Here is a 21,209-nt window from a genome sequence, read left to right on the forward strand (position 1 = left end):
ATGTTACATGCTTAATAATGGAAATGATAATTTAGGCAAGTTTGATGCACGAAGTGATGAAGCCATCTTTCTTGGCTATATCCTAGCAAGCAAAGCATAAAAGGTGTTCAACCAAAGAACAAGAACCTTTGAGGAGAGCATACATGTAGTATTTGATGAAGGCACGTTCCTCACTTCCTCGTCAAATACCTCCGATCCATTCCCAGAAGTCGCCTCCTTAGAAGCTTCCTCAGATATTGATCGAGCCCCTCTTCCTAAAGCCTTAAATCGCTCGTCCTTCCCTATACATCCTCAGTTTCCTCAGGCCCTGACACAAACAGTGATAACGAAGGGCCTTCTAATTCAGACATTGATCAAAACACAGAGCCTCCCACTAGAGATTTTCAACAACAAGGTGCTCATCCTCCAACGAACATGCTCACCCCAGTCCATTATGAGATTCACACTCGCTCTCGTGTAGCTCGACTAGCACCTCCAGAGACAATCGCTGAAGCACTTGATGAAACAATTAAGGAAACCAGCCTTTGTGCCTTCAAAGACTTCGTCTCCCTCACTGAGCCTAAGAACATCAAAGAAGCTATCCTTGATCCAGATTGGGTGGCAGCCATGCAAGAAGAGCTTCATGAGTTTGAGCGGAATAAAGTCTAGCGTCTAGTTCCTAAGCCCTCCAATCGCACCATCATAGGCACTCGCTGGGTCTTTCACAACAAGCTCGATGATTCAGGAGCTGTGGTAAGGAACAAATCACACTTAGTAGCACAGGGATACAATCAATAAGAAGGGATCGATTATGACGAGACCTATGCTCTAGTCGCTAGATTAGAGGCCATTCGACTTATTATTGCCTTCACTTTTCACAAGGGCTTCAAGCTGTTTCAAATGGATGTGAAGACGACCTTTCTCAATGGTGTGCTCAATGAAGAAGTGTATGTGTAGCAGCCCCCAGGTTTTGAGGACTCGACTCACCCAGAGCACGTATATTTCCTGGACAAGGCCCTCTGTGGGTTAAAGTAAGCACCAAGGGCATGGTATGAGTGCCTTTCCGAGTACCTCCTTGCCAACAACTACAGAAGGTGAACAATCGACAAGACACTCTTCATCCAGGAACATAAGGGCGACATCCTAGTGGTTCAGGTATACGCTGGTGATATTATTTTTGGTTTCACTAACATGTCGCTTGTAGAGAAATTCAAAGACGTAATGAGTAGCAAGTTCAGCATGAGCATGATAGGGAACTCAAATTCTTTCTTGGACTGCAAGTGGTGCAAAAGGGTGAAGGAATCAAATTCATCAATAAAAGTACCTAAGGGAGATCACAAAGAAGTTTGGGATGGACAACAGCAAGCCCCTTCACACTCCAGTGTCCACATGCACTAAGCTAGACGCAGACCTTAACGGCCCAAGTCAAATGAAACACTTATAGAGGTATGGTAGGATCTTTAATGTACTTAACCGCCTCTATGCCCGATATTGTTTTTGCAGTGAGTTTGTGTGCACGCTTCCAATCCGATCCAAGGGAGTCACACGTTGCCATTATCAAGCGTATCCTTTGTTACCTAAAAGGGACTAATAATCTTTGTTTATGGTACCCTAAGAACTGCGATTTTACCCTTGTTGGATACACAGATGCTGACTGTGCAGGTTATCTCATTGATCGAAAGAGCACCTCAGGCATGGCACAATTCCTAGGCCCCTTGTCTTGTTTCATGGGGCTCTCGCAAACAGAACTCAATAGCTATGTCCACCACCGAGGCAGAATACATAGCAGCCGCTTCTTGTTGTGCTCAACTCCTATGGCTCAAGCAACAACTCATGGACTTCGGCATCTTGATGGGCTCAATTGAAATAAGGTGTGACAACACAAGCACGATCAATATCTTAAAGAATCATGTGCACCACTCTCGAACCAAGCACATTGACGTGCATCATCATTTCCTTCGAGATAATGTGGAGAAGAAGCACATCGAGCTCACCCACTGTAGAACTAAGGATCAAATAGCAGAAATTTTCACCAAGTCCTTGAACAAGGAACCATTCATGAAACTTAGACTTCACTTGGGCTTGATCCCCTTTCATTAAGCATCTCCTTCTAAGTAAGCCTCTTCCCTTGATCTTGTGTAAATTCAGTGCTCCTTTTAATCTTGGGAACTTAGGACTAATACGTGCGCGAACCCAGCCTATAATCTTATGGGTATTCGTCCTTTGCATGCTATGTGTGATTCTAAATGATAAATGCTTAGTTAGGCCCTCTCTAAGATTGCACTATTGCTTGCTAAAACTTGATCCAATTGCATGTTAATCATTTTCATGCCCTTATATATATGCACGATGATCGCTTCTTAACCTCATAATCAAGTCCCCCAGATATGATTCGTGCTTATAGGCCAATCCCTTAGCCTTGATCTCAATGCTACGTTCCTTATGACCTTATAAGCCACAACTGAGAATATTCATTGAAATGTCAAAAAGCCTGCCTATATATGCTTAGCACTTATTGTTTTTAAAAGAGCTATTATGTCCATTTGTGTGTGTGAAATTATTATGTGCTTAAGCGATTTGAATTATCCTACTGAGAATGGGAACCAAGACACAACGCGTCAATGTATGGGGACCGAGTAAGTATAAGAGATAACAAGCACAATTTTTGAAACAACACGTCCTTGGGGACCGAGTAACCCAGAATAGAGTAAAGCGCAGATCAATTTACGAACTGAGTATATGGACCGATAGAATTTTAGGACCGAGCGTCTCAACGGTCGACTATCTTCTAGGCACTCATTACTCGCCAGCTCACCAACGGTCACTTGCTTCTGTGATAAACGAGGTGCCGCTCCAGATTGGGAAATCAGGTCTTGTGATTCCACTGTTCGCCGCCCTCCATAAATAGCACCGCTGACCAGATTCAGCTCACCTTCACCGCCTTCATAACTATTCACTCCCTTCTTAATCTCTCTCTCTCCCAAGCACTCATCACTCAAACCCTGCATCTCTTCACCACTCGCACCCATCTGTACTCCACAAAATCTCATCCCTCAAATGCACAAATGGCCAACCCCATGAACATCGACGCCGATAAATGGGCTGCATCCCTAAAGTTTAAGGAGTTCATGGAGGGCTTAAAAGCCGCCACTTCCGTTCCACCATCTACCTCAACTATTCCAACCGTCACTGACCCCAACACCTCAAAAAGTCCTCTCTCCCATACCAGAAAAGGTGCCTAGTCCTAAGCCCTCATCCTCACCACCTCCACCACCTGCCGCTCACTCCACATCTCCAACACCCATGGAGGAAGATCAGCCAAACCAAGTGTTGATTCACCCTATCTCCTCCACCGAACAAAAAACCTCGTCAACCGACTCTACTGAACACACCCCAACCACCTCCTTGCATGACGCACTACTAGAAAACCTCGTTTTTGCGACGGAATTAGCGACTGAATGTTAATCTTTCTCTAATACCAGCTAGTAGCGACGGATTTGGTGACGGATTTGCATTCCGTCGCTAGATTTGTAACCCCAACGGTTAGCGACGGAATTCCATCGCTAAGTCGTCGCTACATCGCACGGGTGAGATGGCGCGAAAGGTATTTAGCTTAACGACCACATTAGCGAAGGATTTCCGTCGCTAATGGGTGGTATTTTATGCCGCCTAAGTATTCCGTCGCTACAGGGTAGTATATTTAGGCGGCATAAGTACCGCCTAAAATACACCCGTTCTATGCGGGAGATCTTCCGGAAATCTTTCTTCGCTGAGGGTAGTGCGTGGAGATTTTTATCGGCCGACCAAGTAGACTACTACTGGCAAGAATTCAAGGTAATTATTTATCTATTCACTTCACAAATATGTTAATGTACAAATGTGTGGTAACAACAAGCATATCTTTTACTCTTTTCAGAAAGAGTATACTTGGAAGAGCAGTACAACGATGATTACATGTACCATGTCTTTTTGAGACATGCGGGGAACCGGTAAGTTGTAAAGCACTATATTTTGAAATAATTCATTAATTTACTTTGTAATTTTTTAATTAATTTTGTTTTCATAGGTACAAAGACGTCCTTCACAAGATGAAGACGGCTGGGAAACCGCATCACGCAGGGAGTGCTGATGTTTAGGCCAACTGGAAAGCCCATTGGGACACGAAGAAGAGAAGGCAAGGTCCCACACTGCTCATGCCAATCGCATGAGCGAGCTTAAGGGTCAGGGCACCAGATTGGTGCGCCACACGGGAGGCTCCTGATCCTTCATTGGGCATTACGACAACTTGATTTGATTCTTAACTTTATCTTTTCGATTCGTATAAACGAAATTTATTAATTTTATGACATAATAATAATTTGTCTTGTTTTTTGTTAGTCCAAGGAGCTTGGTCGTGCACCGACGGCTCCCGAGCTGTATGCCCATACACACACATCGAGGACAGACAAGGACAAGCCTGTCCTAGTAGACTCGAGGGCGAAGAAGTTGACGGTATGTATTTTTTAAATCGTATTACGTTATAACCTATTCATTAGTATCTAACTATACCATGTTTTCATCGGTGATTGTAGGAAGCGCTCTCCCAGAGGATTGGTTCCTCGTCCCAGCCACCGACCGAAGAGGGTCAGGATGCGAGTATGGTTGACGTTGACCCGACACAGGTCTACGTCGACACAAGACGCGGTCGGGCGCGTCATGACATGCCATCTCACATCGGTTCGTCCTCTCGGACAAACCAAGAAGATTTTTAGCGCAAGATAGACGAGATGGAGGAGCAGATGCGAGCGGAAATGTATTCGGAAATGTAGTCACGTTTGCATCATGACATACAGGCGCAAATGTCCGAGTTCATACGAGGTAACGTGGCAAGGATGAATGCGACCCTTCCACCACAATATCGTCCGCAACAACAGGAAGATGACAACGACGACGACCACGACGACTACAACGCCCCCGAGTCTTAGTTTTTTAATAATTTGTATCTTTGTTTTTTGTTTTCAACGAACGACGTTTGTAATAACAATTTCGGTTCAATATATGATTTTTATGTTTGTTTATGATTGTTTTTATAATATTTCCAAACTCAATAAACATTCAAAAATTGTGCCAATATTAACGTCAATGAACTGGAAAAATCTAAATTTATAAAGACAATTAGACACGGATTTGCGATGGAAAACCGTCTCAAATATGGTGGTCAGGGGGTCCTTGTTAGCGACGGAAAACGGTCGCCAACGCCGTCGCAAATATCGGTCTCCAGGGGGTCCTTCTTAGCGACGGAAAACGGTCGCCAACCCGTCACAAATATCGGTCTCCTGGTAGTCCTTTTTAGCTACGAAAACGGTCGCCAAAATCCGTCGCAATAATCGGTGTCCCGGTTCCATATTTGGACGACGGAATTCGGTCGCCAAATCGGTCGCTAATTAGTGACGGGTACTACATTCCGTCGCAAAACCCAATTGGCGACCATATCGTTTACGACAGATGGGTAGCGATGGATTTCCGTCGCTAACTGCAATTAGCGACGAAATTGGCAATATTAGCACGGATTATTCTGTCCCACGTGTTTTGTAGTAGTGACGAGTCCATCCACCAGAATCTCGCCATCACATCCACTACTCCCGCCCTCACTTCTCCTCCTTCTCCACTGCCTAAAGTCATTCCACAAAAGGCCCCTTGCCATTACTCCTTCCTCCACCACACAAAAGCTCCAAAGACAATCGTCGCACCTGAAAGCGACGAGTCCCTCTGCCTAGCACCTGCCCACAGAACTCTCTACACGCGTCTTCGTTGAGCCCTCATCATTGGGCAAGGGTTCTGGTCCCAGCCTCATCCATGCCGAATTCGACGCTCCGCCGCAGTCGCCTCTCACGAGCGTACTCGCTGGTCAAATCTAGAAGTCGAGCCATTCGCAGTCGACTAGGAGGAAGTGCGCAAATTCTACAGCGCGTTAGTGGTGATGACCCCCTCCAGGATAGCTGTATTATGTAGCTCACATTTCCATGGAGAGATGAGCCGAAGACACTCAACATCAAGCTCTTGGCAAAGGTGCTCGAACTACCCACGGGCGAAGGGTATGCTTCACTGCCCAAGAAGAACTGGCCCTATGGCAAGGCTGAAACTCTAGACCTGCTGGTGGCGAAGGCGCGCCCGAAAGAGATCAAGATGCACATGCTGACCTTCCGAAACGAAGCTCATCCACTACATCATGCTGCACAACGTCATTCCCCGCCAAGAGAAGCCCGATACCATCACCACAGCGGATGCGTGCCTGCTGTGTCAAAGTTATTGAAGGGAGTATCATAGACACGCCGCACCTCATTCTCTCTCATATGCTGACAGTGAAGATGAACAAGAACCACGCGCTTCAAATATCCCCACATTGTCAAGAAGCTCATGCTTGAGCTGGGGATCTACATGTCGGTTAAAGAGACGCCCTGTGAAAGCATTATCACCGAGACTGGGCTGTGCAGGCTGCTTAAACACGCCAGTATGGATGCACCACTAGAGAAGCTGATTCTTGGATCCACTCCCATCCCGAGCCCAGGGCCGAGCCCAAACCAAAGCCAGTGACCTCAACCCCTCCCATGTCCGAACTCGGACCTTATCGCGTCTAGAGCCTTCGAAGGAGCCTAAGCCGCTACTGCTGAATATGAGCTCAGAGGAAATTCAGATTTGCACCTTGGAAGCTGTACTTCGGACTAATCGGCACTTGTTAGGGCTCAGGAGAATGATTGATTGGCACCTTCATCACATGAAAGCGCTCATGATAGGGTCACTGAAAGAGGGCTGAGAAGATGCTTACGAGGATGAATATCACTGGGAGTAGCTGTTGTCTCAATTCTCTCTAGGGCCCCTTAGAAATCCAAAAGCTCCACTAAAAATCATGTCTTTTTTTTCTCTTTTTTTTTAACTATCTCTGATTATATGTGCTACTATATTATTATCAATGAATTGCTCTTTTTGGATCACTTACTCGCTTGCTCTACTACGTACTGAGATAGGGCTAGACTTGTTGAGTTTTCTTTCATATCACTTACTCATTCCTCTAGAAGGAACGCACGTGGTACTCTTAGTTTCCCTTGATTAATATTGAGCATCCTTTTTTACATGATGTCAAAAGGGGGAATATTACATGCATATGAGTTATTTAATTTAGGGGGAACTAGAACATATGACAGTTAAAGGGCGATTGCGTATTACTTTTTCATTGATTAATGGGGGAATTTAAAGCTACTTCTTTTCTTAGCTCTATAGTATGCCTATGCCAGGATTCTAAGTTTGTCTTCGTTAAAAGGGGGAAATTCTTAGTTATATGAACTAGCCCCTTAGTTATTGTAACTGATAAATGCCTTAGTTTTAATGATAACAAACTACCTTATGAACTAATATGTGTATTGAGTGAGATATCGCAGAAATCGATAGGCCTTTGAGTTACTTAGGAGTTTAAGCTTGGAAAAAACGAGCTAAAGTGGGGATACAAGAGCGAGTCCAGCGAGAAGAATAACACTCAAGGCGCTTAACTAGGAGCAAAGGAACCGAGTGACGCTAGAGGGGAGCAAACAATAAAAGTGAAGGATCGAGCCGCACAAGTAACAAGCTACACAAGGAGGACGCGCTCAAGGGACCAAAGACTCTCAATGGGACTGAGCGCGTATATATGGAAAGAAATATCCCATGAGCTAAAGAAGGAAAGATTTGATTCGCCAGAGATTTACCAGGATTCGAGATCTTAACAGTTAAAGCTAGTTTATCATTATATTTGGCTAGTTTAGATTCAGTAGTTTATTTATTACTCCCTCCGTCCCATTAAGTTTGGACAATTTCCATTCTGTTGTCCCCTTGAGTTTGAAAAATTTCCTCTTTTGTACATACTCTTTCTCCCAATAATACCCCTATAACTCTATTTCTTTACCATACTCATCATCACTTTTCACTTTATTTATTTCTCTCTCTAACTATCAAATCATACCTAACTATCCATATATTCCAACTACTTCTCCCACCAAAACCATTTCATCTTCAAATTTCAAAAAAATTAACACTCATGAACTATACATAACTTCACTAATTACATTTGAAAAAAATTAATTAAAATTAATTTTAGCATTAAAATAAATTTTTTTATTAATGACACACTACTTATGTCTACAAGTTGAGTAATTGGGCTGGAAAAAAACGAAACCCTACCCCATAAGCCAAAATTCATACTAATCCAACCCTAACCCATTCCCTAATAACCCAAACCCTAGCCCTAACCCAACCCAACTAACCCTAACCCAAAAAACGCCCACCGAAACCCTAATTCACTCCATACACCTCTCTTATTTTTCTCTCTCTCCCCCATTCACTCTCTCCCCCATTCACTCTCTAGAACTCTCTTATTCTTCTCTCTCCCCATTCACTCTCTAACCCTACCGCCGCTCTCGTTGCTTGATCCCCGCCTCTCTTGTCATGGATCTTGGTCTGATCCCTTCTTTTATCTCTTTCTCGTCCCCGGATTAGCTCTGTTTATGTCTGTTGTTTGAGATTTGTTCTTTGGCCTCCTATCTTTGATCCAGATCTTCCGCTTGATCGATGATCTTGATCTTGATCCTCGATCTTCATCTGGCTCTCGGTGGTCACATTTGATCACGATCTTGAACTTGAAAACTGCTTTTTATGTTTGATTTGGGTGATTAAAACCGAAATCGATATTTTCTAGTTCAACTTGTATTTTGCTACGATTGATTTCGAAATCATCCCCAATACTGTTGTTTATTTTGAAAACTTATGTTGTTGGAGCTTGTGGGTGATTGAACTCGATCCTGAGATGAAGATTGAATCCGATCTCGAACTTACCCTTTGGGAATTCTGTTTGATGATGTCGCCCCAAAACTCTCTGTTTATGTTTATTTCTTTGAACTTCTTTTCTGGTGCTCTATTTCTCGTCCCCAATTTTGGTACTGAGCTTGCAATCGGTGTTTTGGCCTGATTTGGGTGATTTAAACCGATCTTGAGTGTTTGCATTTCTTATTTGAGTTCAAGATTGGATCGATTACCTTGTGGTGTTTGCATGTCGATTCCCCTTTATTGTTGCTGTCGATCTCCATGTGTCTTGATTTTCTACATTGCCCTGGAAGGGTTGCATGCGTATTTTTTGTTGTGTGATTGCCGTCGTTCGTTTCCCCTTGATTGTTTCTAGATCGATGGCAATCTCTCTGTGTCTTGATTTGTCAAAAGCCCTGGCTGTTTTTCATGTGTAATTCAGTTGTGTGATTGTTGTCGTTTCCCCTTGGTTGTTACCAGATCGATGTCGATCTCTCTACACCTTGCTTCGTTAAACACCCTAGCTGGGTTGCATGTGTTATTCATGTTGTGTGATCACTGAATTTTTCCCCTTGATTATTGATAGATCGATGTCGACCGCTCTATGCCTTGCTTTGTTAAATACTGGATGAGTTGCATGTGTATGTCTGTTTCATGATTATTGTCCTTTCCCCTACACTGTTGCTAGATCAATGCCCATCTCTTTATGTCTTGCTTTGATGTGCTACCTAGCTGTTTTGCATGTCTCTAAATTTTTGTGACAACAGACATTTCCCCATCTTGTTGCTAGATACATTGTGATCTTTCACTATCTTGGATTGTTAACACTTGTCTTGGTTGCTCTATCCCTTGCATGGTTGCTTACGGTTTGTCTTGATATGTTAGGAGGTTGACATTCATCGCTGAGTCCCCATTTCTCATGTTCAGGGATGAATGTCAATCTCCCACATGGTTGCCTTATATTGTGTGTTGCTACATTGAGTCCCCTAGCCCGATCTATGCAGATTAATTGCTGAAACTGAATGAGATGAGTCCCTGTCTCTAAAATTGGAGTTTGTTTGACTTATTTGTGTTGTTCTTATGAGACTTTTGTGTTTGTGTTGGTTACATGAATCCACGTTTCAGGACCGTACGACTGCTCGTGGACAACCTCAGATGAGCGAAGGGCACAACAGAAGGGCAAGGATAAGATGCCCACCGCCAGTGAGGTCTGCTCCCAGTACTAAGAGGAGCCTAGGTGTGATTGGCTTGCCGAAACCTGCAAGGGGAAGCACACCTACTCGGGCAATCAACGTGATGACCAAAGTGTTAACCAAGTGTCACCTGAGACCTCTGTAGAGGTGGAGCAGCCAACAAAGAAGAAGAAGAGGGTTGTCCCCCCCCCCCCTCTCTGCCTAAGCTTACTCTACCGAGGAGTGGTCCCCCTCCTGGCTTCAAGGAGATCATCATCATCAGTGATGATGATGATTCAAGCATCCAGTAGCTAAGTCTTTAACCCTACTACGTATTTTGGGTATTTCTATTAGTCCCCATGTGTTGTTGACTATAAATTTAACTCTCTAATGGTCTGCATCGGATAATTTGGTCTCGATAGGAGCACAACTGGTTGATCCTACCAATTTTTGTGCTATAAATGATTGTGCATGGGCACATTGGGTTGCCAATGCTAACTTTTGTGGTAGTTATCTGTTACCTAAGCTTTGAATGTCCCCTAGTATGATATGTCTTGAAGCTTAGTGGTCCCTAGTATGAGTTGCTTGTTTCTGTGCTTGATCCCCATTATCTGTTGTCTTCGATGATCCTTTTTATGAGTTGCATGTTGCCTTCCTTTTGTCTTGAAGCTTAAATGTCCCCTTGAGATGTTCTTTTGCTTGCAGCCTTGTGAATTAGCATGACCATGTTCTATTTACAGCTTGTGTCCTGAAATGTATGAACAATTTTAGGGAAACATGTAGCTGCATTCATGCATGATTAATGATGATCTCTCTATGAACTGAGATTTAAGCCATTTTCTTTTATATTCAGTTGCCTACTTTCCCTTATGAACAATTTTGTTTTTATTCAATGATGACACCCTTTTAAGAATAAGCTGTGGTTCTGTTGAGCAATAATTATGGCCTAATCTCCCATTATGATATCAGTCATTATGACTCAGGCGACATTTTGGGCGTTGTTAGGGTATGATTAGGGCCAGAGGAATGATTCATTTGGGGACACTGAGAATAAATTTTTGCACTTTCTAGACATTAACAGGTTCATATAGGTTCATATTACATGTTGAACAACAAAATACAATGAGATGAGTATCATAACTTGACAAGTGGTTATGATATTCATCTCAGTGTTGATATTCCTTACATTGCATTCATAAACATAATCTAAACTAAGCATCTATAGTTCATGATCATCATCAAGTAACTCATCATCAAGCAACTCTTCTTCTTCTTCTTGACTGTTTATGTTCCCGGTTGCATTTGCATTAGACATACTAGCTGCATGTTTATTCATTGGCCCATTTCCATTTGATGTCCCCGCTGCACTTGCATCTGCATTCACTGCATTCCATGCTTCTACTATAACCCAAGTAGGTGCAATCAATTATGTTGGCTTGTTCCTCTCTAATCCAAGCCTCTTCTTGTTGATGTGTGGCATGTCATACCCATTCCCCCCTTTGCATTTGAGTATCTCATTCATAACCATTTGCAATGGCATCCAAACATTGCCTAGTGTTAGGGGGTCTAGCTCATAAAATGCATCAGTTACACAATCTAGCATGTGATCAACATGCTTAGGCATCTTTTTATGCATTAGGGACTGAATGCTTCAAAAAAAACTAGGTCTAAGATGTTCAAGTCTGGGTTGTTTGCTGGTTGTTGAATTAGGATGAAAGTGAAATCTCATTGGACAAAAACGTTTTGCCATTCCTTTTCTGACTGAGTGATATATGCCCTTGCATTCTCTTATTGGATGAAAATTGTTCTGTGCATCCCATCATTAGGCCACTTTGCTCTAATGGCTGGTAGAATTTGTTCAATTAGCATAGCTCTAGTTACATTCTGGTTGACTCTATCCACAAGCTTTGTTACGACTGTTCCCTTGCTTTTGTTCTTTGAACTCCTTTTGGTTGGCTCCTTGTATGTGAATGGAAAGATTCCAATCTTCCCATCAAAGATGCATTCCACCTCTGCATTGAACCTAGGTCTAGCAACACAAGCTGTAAACATTACCTTAAGGATGAAGTTGCTTGAACTGGCTGCTCTATACTTGCCTTTCTCATTCTATGCTAGGTAGACTCTGGTGCTCTTTTTTGTGAGATAGAACCACTTCTCTTCCAAGGGGACGAATTCATACATAGGGTAGTATTGACTCTTGTCTGGTAATGTGTTGCCTTGCAACAAGCTGAGCACCCATCGCAGTCTTGTTAATTTGTGCTCTGGTGATAGGCCTGGATGTAGGGAATTTGTGTGTGACTTTATGACTCTCGGCTTGGTCATTCTGTGACATGTGCTCTTTGAAATTGCTAACTTTCTTGCTAGATCCCTCAAGCATGTTCTATCCCCCATGCTTAAGCTCATAATGTCTTCTTGAGAAACTTGGATTCGTTTTCTCCCACAGTTTTTGAACTTGTTGTTCACATTGAAATTTTGTCCCCCTGCTTGTTGTTGCTTAGATGTTGCCCAGATCCTTCCAATTACTCTTTTTGACATATTGAGTTCTTCTGATATTTACTTGATTGCCCCATGTGATAACTCCCCCCCTGAGATTTTGAGAGTATAATGTTTAATATCTGCATACGTTGCTTGTTGTTTAGTCTGGAGTTTGGTTGATGAGCAACTGTTGTTTTTCATGGTTGCCTTCATTATTCTGTTGAGATGTGTTGTCCACAGATTCTGTTGGTTGGTCCCCACCTCCAGTTGTATGCTGTATTAAATTGGCTTCTTCATCACATGTTGGCAGCTCATTTAAGTCTAAAAACGCTGAAGCCATAACTCAAAAAATGTCCCCCCTTATGTTCTGTTTTTCACTCTGAATATTCTCTGGTTTTCACTTACAATGGCAGGTAAGGTAGAGAATATGGGTTGTTGAAGATGATTTAAGTACACATGATGCGGTGATTATCGCAATGAGCGGACCTAGACGATGGTAGCTTCCAATCAATTACAATAGGATTAGGAAAGAGGCGGAAGATTGACAAACTATGGATAAAAATGAAGAGATACAACCTGGGAATCGAGGAATGAAGACCACGTAATCTCGTAGAGATTAATAACCCTCAATTCAGATCCGAGACCGTATCACATACAACGCTACACATTTCACGAATCAATTCGATGGTCAAGGCACAACGAGGAGACCTTCTAACTTAGTAAGCACCAACTCCTCGTAGAAGATGACGCAAAACAAGAGATGAAGGTTGAAGATACACGAACCAATTTGGGAGACAATCAATGGAGCTTTGTTTCAAAACAAATGCAATTTCTATTAATGAAAGTCTAACCAAATAAAGGGAAAAGAACCAGCCTTAAATACTCCTAATGAGGCCGGCTATTCTAAGGGAAATAAGCATGGGTCGGTTCACTAAAAGTCTAAGGAGAACCGACCAAAATCAAGGGGATGATACAGTCCGCAGCAGGACCTACGCAGGACGAGCAGGAACAGCGTAGACAGATCCTCGACGAGCAGCGTAGACCGACACTCGACGAGCAGCGTAGAGCCTCGACGAGCAGCGTAGACAGACACTCGACGAGCAGCGTAGAGCCTCGACGAGCAGCGTAGACAGTCCGACCCAGAACCTACGCAGGACGAGCAGGATCAGGGCGAGGTGGACTGTATCGATTGCCCCGTCGGTCGGGGAGGAACCGAATCAAAACAACTTCAAAAACAATCAACAACGAGTCTGAAATCAACACACAAACAATGTTCAATCTTGCACACTTCTTCATCACTTGTAACCTTTATTTGTAAGCATCAACAAGCCTTTGAGACACACTTGCTCTTCCTCCATCTTAGTCCATGCTCTCGTAGCCATCATTGCATCTAGTTCTTCTTGTAGTGTCTTTGCCTTAGCTCTTGTAATAGGACCTTCAAAGATAGGGGTTTGGATTGGTGGTTCTACTATGGATGATCCTTCATCAATCTCCCCTTCTTGAAAAGGATTCGTCCTCGAATCTCCTTCAATGCCATGAAATGGTGAGAGATCTCCAACGTTGAACACCGGACTAACTCCATACTCGCTAGGCAGCTCAAGAACATATGCATTGTCGCCCACCTTCTTCAAGACTTTGAATGGGCCATCTCCACGAGGTGAAAGCTTGGACTTCCGCTGATCCGGGAACCTATCCTTGCGTAGGTGCAGCCACACCATGTCTCCGGGTTCGAAGAGCATCTTGCGGCGACCCTTGTTCTTGGTGGCAGCCGTGTGCTCTGCCCTTGAAAGCAATCGTGCCCTCGTGCGTTGGTGTAAATCCTTCATCATATCAACCTGCCGAGTAGCATCAAAATCTGCTCGTTCCACTGAGGGCAACGGCTTAAGATCTAAAGGAGTTAAAGGATTTAAGCCATACACACATTCAAATGGAGACACATTAGTAGAAGAATGGACTGCCCTATTGTAAGCAAATTCAACATGAGGCAAAGCATCTTCCCAAGACTTTAAATTCTTCTTAATAATGGCTCTAAGTAGAGTGCCAAGAGTTCTATTTGTAACTTCAGTTTGACCATCCGTTTGAGGATGACTAGAGGTCGAGAATAAGAGCCTCGTCCCTAGCTTACCCCATAAGGTCTTCCAAAAATAACTCAAGAACTTGACATCTCTATCACTAACAATAGTCCTCGGTATTCCGTGTAACCTCACGACTTCCCTAAAGAAGAGATTAGCTACATGGAATGCGTCATCGGTCTTATGACATGCAATAAAGTGAGCCATCTTAGAGAATCTATCAACAACCACAAAAATAGAATCCCTCCCCTTCTTGGTCCTAGGTAACCCCACAATGAAATCCATACTAATATCAGTCCATGGAGAATTAGGAATAGGTAGGGGTGTGTATAATCCATGTGGTTTAACCTTTGATTTAGCCCTAAGACATTCCAAACACTTACTAACATAACTCTCTACATCTCTAAGCATATGTGGCCAAAAGAAGTGTACACTTAGCATGGAATAAGTCTTATCTCTACCAAAATGACCCATCAAACCTCCCTTATGGGATTCCTCAACAAGTAATAGACGTAGAGAACACTTAGGTATGCACACTTTATCAACTTTAAACAAGAAACCATCAAACAAGTAAAACTTATCTTGTGATCCCTTTTCTAAACATTGCTTATAGATGGCACTAAAATCAGAATCATCCACATATAGCTCTTTAATGTATATGAAACCAAGCACCTTAGAGTCTAATGTGGTCAAAATTGTATATCTCCTAGAGAGTGCATCAGCTACAACATTATCCTTGCCTTTCTTATACTTAATGACATATGGAAAGGTTTCTATAAACTCCATCCACCTACCATGCCTCCTATCCATCTTATCTTGACTCCTAAAGTACTTTAAAGATTCATGATCAGTTTGTAGGACAAATTCTCTAGGCCAAAGGTAGTGTTGCCAAGTTTTTAGAACCCTAAACAATGCATACAATTCCTTGTCATAAGTAGAGTAATTAAGGCAAGCACCCTTCAATTTCTCGGAGAAGAAAGCAATAGGCTTACCCTCCTGCATAAGAACACCTCCAATACCTATTCCGGATGCATCACATTCAACCTCGAAAGGCTTGGTGAAATCAGGAAGCACAAGTAGAGGTGCGTGTGTGAGCCGCCACTTTAGGGTGCTGAATGCTTGTTCTTGGACGTCTCCCCACACGAATGGTGTCCCTTTCTTTGTGAGCTCGGTAAGAGGGGCGGCTATAGAGCTGAAGTCCTTGACAAAGCGCCGGTAGAAGCCCGCCAAACCGAGGAAGCTGCGCACTTGAGTCATAGACGTCGGAGTAGGCCAATCTTGCACGGCCTTCACCTTATCCTTGTCCACGTGCAGCCCTTGTGTGTTCACTACAAAGCCAAGAAAGATAACTTCGTGAGTGCAAAAATCACACTTCTTAAGATTTCCATACAATTGTACGGTTCTAAGAGTGGATAATACTTCCCTTAGGTGCTCTTCATGATCTTGGGCAGATTTGCTATAGATTAGTATATCATCAAAGTACACTACAACAAATCTACTAATAAACTCCCTAAGCACATAATTCATTAATCTCATGAAGGTAGAAGGGGCATTAGTTAAACCAAAAGGCATTACAAGCCATTCATAAAGCCCAAACTTGGTTTTAAAAGCGGTTTTCCACTCATCTCCCTCCTTCATTCGAATCTGATGGTAACCACTTCTTAGATCAATCTTAGTAAAAATGGTGGCACCATGTAACTCATCAAGCATGTCATCCAATCTAGGAATAGGATGTCGGTATTTGATAGTGATATTGTTGATAGCTCGGCAATCAACACACATTCGCCAACTTTCATCCTTCTTTGGTACTAGCAACACCGGTACGGCACATGGAGACTTGCTTTCTCTAACATAACCCTTGTCTAAGAGATCCTGGACTTGGGTTTGGATTTCTTGGGATTCCTTAGGGTTCATCCTATAGGCAGGCCGATTAGGCAATGTGGCTCCCGGGATTAGGTCTATGTGATGTTCTATGCCACGTATAGGGGGTAAACCAGCCGGTATCTCATCCGGAAACACATCTCGGAACTCATGGAGCAATAGCTGAATTGCGTGGGGTAAGGAGGACCTAGGGTTATCTCCTAATAAGGCTCGGTCTTGGAAAAGCAACATAAGCACCATGTCTAAGGGTAGGTAGTTCTCTATCAATTCAGTTTTGGAGGCTAATAAGGCTCGGATTGGTGGAGGGTCGAGGGTGGAATCCTTTTTCTCCTTTCCTTTCTTAGCCTTGTCGTCCTCTTTCTTCTTATCAAAAGCCTCGGCTACCTGCAATGGAGTCATAGGCTTTAAGACTACTTTTCGACCCTTAAACTCAAATGAATGCCTATTAGTATAACCTTCATGCACAACTTTTCTATCAAACTGCCAAGGACGTCCTAGGAGTATATGACAAGCATGCATTGGTACCACATCACATAAAATTTCATCTTCATAATGTCCTAGCTTAATGGTGACCTTAACTTGCCTAGTAACCTTGAGTTCCCCACAATCATTCATCCAATGAAGCTTATATGGCCTAGAATGCAAGAAAGTATGAAGTTGAAGCTTATGTACTAACTCGGAACTAGCTATGTTGCAGCAACTACCCCCATCTACAATCATGTTACAAACCTTTCCCTTAACTAGACATCTAGTATGAAATAGGTTTTCTCTTTGGTTATCATCACAATGGGATTGTTGTACATGCAAAGTTCTCCTAACTATCAAAGAATCTCCATGTTCATACTCTATTCCATCCATATCCTCAATTTCATGCTCATTATCATTCAAATCATCCTCACAATCATCATTATCACCTTTTTCAGATTCGGACTCATATTCTCCTAGGTGATTAATCATTAAAACTCTATTGTTAGGACAATCCTTCATGTAGTGTCCTCTACCTTGACACTTAAAACAAACAATTTCTCTAGCTTTAAGATTAGGATTAGGAACATTCCCTTTTGGATTTGAAGTGGAAGCCGAAGCTTGTGCTTTTGGATAGGCTTGGGGCGCACTCGAACTGAATGGTGGTGGTGGCCGTGGCCTTGTAGAGACATCTCTCGGCTGAAATAGTCCACCTTGGGGTTTAGGAGCATTCGGTCCTTGCACATTGCGCCCTTGAGCACCTCGCCATTGCGGCTGTCCTTGTTGCCTAAAGCTAGCATTCCTTCCCTTCACTTGCTTCTCCACTTTGATCGCCAAATGTAGTAGCTCGGAAACTGTTTCATGAGGATACAAGTCTATTTGGTCAGCTAAAGAAGGAGTAAGGATTCGAAGATACCTTGCCATTGTAGACTCTTCATCCTCAACCACTCCGGCGCGGGCCATTGCTACTTGCATTGCGTTGAAGGTCTCTTCAACACCCATATTTCCTTGCTTCAAGTTCTCAAGGCGCCTAATCAGCTCTCGATTATGGTTTGGAGGGATGAATCTTGCTCGCATAAGTGCACGCATTTGTTCCCATGTAGTGATAGCTGGATCAAGAGCTCGTCTTCTATCCCTAGTCACAACATCCCACCAAACTAAAGCATAATTACTGAATTCAAGGGCAGCCAATTGTACCTTCTTAAGCTCGGGAAAGTTATGGCAATTCCAGATTTGTTCGATCTTGGTTTCCCATTCTAGATAAGCATCGGGGTCACACTTTCCATCGAAGCTAGGTATCTTCACTTTGATCTTTCCAACTCCATCTTGCTCTACTTCTCGGCGCCTAGGTTGATAATGTCGTTGTGGTACCGGGCGCCAATCATCATCATCTCCTTGATCATAGAAATCCTGAAATTCATGGTTAGGAAATTGACGAGGTAAAGGAGAGTTAGGGGCATTAGAGTGGCGTCCATAAGGATCATGGCGCTCATAATCAGCTTGTGGATGGTGGCCTCGTGGTGTGTTATAAGCTGCAGCCGGGGGCACCTTCATCTCGCCTTGGCGAGCTTGGTGATACACCGTAGCTTGGGGCATCAAAGGAACTCCTTGGGCTGGATTAGTGGAGGTGCCGCCTACTTCAAAGTGTGTACCAAGTGGAGCTGGTGGTGGCGCGGTCTGTCTGGCCTCCACGGAATCAAGACGGTGGTTTAGAGCCTGCAAGGAATCGGTCATTTGCTTGAGCATCGACAACACCACGGGATCAGTCGGCGTAGGGCTTCTCCCCCGTCGTTCTTGGTTGTTCCTTGGGCTATCGTCTCCTGACATGATCACAACTTAAACAAACAAAGAACTGATTATAGGTTAGTGAAAACTAAAACGTTACTCACTAGTATCTCACTCAATTTGATGAGGGATTCGTACAGCTCTAGCTTCGTTCCCTTGTTCAAATCACAACCGTAAGGAGAAGGTGAACAATTCTATTCGGGTCACCGTGAAGATTCTTTAGATCGTCTATCAACAGTCAAAAGTGTATAGTAGTATGTAGCAACAATCAAGGATCAAATTCACACAAGACTCAAACAAGAGGAAAACTTGATTTGACTCAATGAATAAAAATGACTCAACTAGTTGCTATGAATGAATGTAGCAATCAAATGGGGCTAGGTTTGTGTTTCGAACTCAAGATTAGAACTACGTTAGAGTGAGTTGAATCTCTTTAGTTCGAAACCTCAAATCAGCTATGATCGCACCCTAAAAACCAAACTTTAAAATGCTCAGAATACCCCGGGTGTAGTGGTTATGGTGTACTTGGTTCGGATTCTTGGTTTGTGAAGGCTTAATAACCCGGACCTGGTCTGTGGACGAAAAGGCGCAGTGAGCTAATACCCCGGAAAGTGTGAACGCGGTGTAAATAGCTATGTTTGCCTAAGTCTGTTGCATTTGAGAGCCCGGTTCAGGACTAGTGGGATATAAGCTTTGGGTTTTGGGTTGAATAAGCCGGTTCAATTCTAATTGATTTGAATGTGGGAACCGGCCTAATTGTTTCCGATTTTTTTTTTGGTGATAAAGCCGAGTAGATGTGGACTTGGTTTAAGTCGTCCCCTACAATTTAGGCCTTGATTTTCTTTAATTGTGGACTAAAACCAAATCGTGGATAACAATGTAGGATTAATTCAAGATGGTTCCTACAATTTAGGCTTTGAATTTTAGCTTCAATTCTTTCTTTTCTTTTTGATTTGGGCGGTTGTGTTTAATAAGAAATAACCAAGAGACTTGCTATAATTTAGGTCAGCCAAGATTAAGTCATTTAAGGAGTATTAAAATTTAAATCCTCCCTATTTTGTAGGCTCTTATGGCTGGTTCCAAGTCGTGGCTTCAATGGAGTTTTCAAGGTCTCAAGGCTTTGTTTTGGTTGTGTTTTCTAGGGCAATTCAAGCACAAGTATGATCGGGATTGAGCACAACTAATGCAGGAACGAATTTCAATTAAAACAACACACGACTAACACAATTCTAGACACGAAAAGATAATGAATCGATCGAAAAAGAAGCTTCTCACCAAATGCCTTTAGATCTGCGTTCTTAGGCTCGTTGTATGGTGAAATGAGATCGATTCAATGAAGCTACGCGTCCCAAAGCTCTGATACCAATTGATGCGGTGATTATCGCAATGAGCGGACCTAGACGATGGTAGCTTCCAATCAATTACAATAGGATTAGGAAAGAGGCGGAAGATTGACAAACTATGGATAAAAACGAAGAGATACAACCTGGGAATCGAGGAATGAAGACCACGTAATCTCGTAGAGATTAATAACCCTCAATTCAGATCCGAGACCGTGTCACATACAACGCTACACATTTGACGAATCAATTCGATGGTCAAAGCACAACGAGGAGACCTTCTAACTTAGTAAACACCAACTCCTCGTAGAAGATGACGCAAAACAAGAGATGAAGGTTGAAGATATTACCCACGAACCAATTTGGGAGACAATCAATGGAGCTTTGTTTCAAAACAAATGCAATTTCTATTAATGAAAGTCTAACCAAATAAAGGGAAAAGAACCAGCCTTAAATACTCCTAATGAGGCCGGCTATTCTAAGGGAAATAAGCATGGGTCGGTTCACTAAAAGTCTAAGGAGAACCGACCAAAATCAAGGGGATGATACAGTCCGCAGCAGGACCTACGCAGGACGAGCAGGAACAGCGTAGACAGATCCTCGACGAGCAGCGTAGACCGACACTCGACGAGCAACGTAGAGCCTCGACGAGCAGCATAGAGCCTCGACGAGCAGCGTAGACAGTCCGACCCAGAACCTACGCAGGACGAGCAGGATCAGGGCGAGGTGGACTGTATCGATTGCCCCGTCGGTCGGGGAGGAACCGAATCAAAACAACTTCAAAAACAATCAACAACGAGTCTGAAATCAACACACAAACAATTTTCAATCTTGCACACTTCTTCATCACTTGTAACCTTCATTTGTAAGCATCAACAAGCCTTTGAGACACACTTGCTCTTCCTCCATCTTAGTCCATGCTCTCGTAGCCATCATTGCATCTAGTTCTTCTTGTAGTGTCTTTGCCTTAGCTCTTGTAATAGGACCTTCAAAGATAGGGGTTTGGATTGGTGGTTCTACTATGGATGATCCTTCATCACTCATCTAATTATTTGCGCTACAGAGATGGATCAAAGATCGTAATTGGATGTATCAGAGACTCATGAGGGGGTTGTTAACCCCAGGATTTCCTGAAAAAGTAAAAGAGATTATCAAGTTTGTCCTAGGTCATCTAGCTTGTATGAGTGGAGTGCAGCCCCTGTCCTAAGTATGCTTGTATAAATAAAAGCTAT

The 21,209-nt window shown here is 43.1% G+C and overlaps 2 protein-coding genes across 2 annotated transcripts; one reads left to right on the forward strand and one right to left on the reverse strand.

The window, feature by feature from the left end:
- Positions 1-1,460: 1,460 nt before the first annotated feature.
- Positions 1,461-1,844, forward strand: LOC141249188 (uncharacterized). The gene has a single exon (XM_073669554.1). It carries the CDS (start codon positions 1,461-1,463, stop codon positions 1,842-1,844), a length of 384 nt encoding a protein of 127 aa, XP_073525655.1.
- An 11,488-nt stretch (positions 1,845-13,332) lies between these two features.
- On the reverse strand, positions 13,333-18,679 carry LOC141249189 (uncharacterized). Its single transcript, XM_073669555.1, has 5 exons — positions 16,385-18,679; positions 14,733-16,306; positions 13,741-14,372; positions 13,428-13,580; positions 13,333-13,337 (listed from the first exon to the last, which is right to left on the reverse strand). Exons 1-5 carry the CDS (start codon positions 18,677-18,679, stop codon positions 13,333-13,335), a joined length of 4,659 nt encoding a protein of 1,552 aa, XP_073525656.1.
- Between the last annotated feature and the right edge of the window lie 2,530 nt (positions 18,680-21,209).

This window comes from Phyllobates terribilis, unplaced genomic scaffold (genome assembly GCF_046119375.1).
Source record: "Phyllobates terribilis strain yellow unplaced genomic scaffold, ASM4611937v1 Scaffold_4364__1_contigs__length_61803, whole genome shotgun sequence".
NCBI lineage: Eukaryota > Metazoa > Chordata > Amphibia > Anura > Dendrobatidae > Phyllobates > Phyllobates terribilis.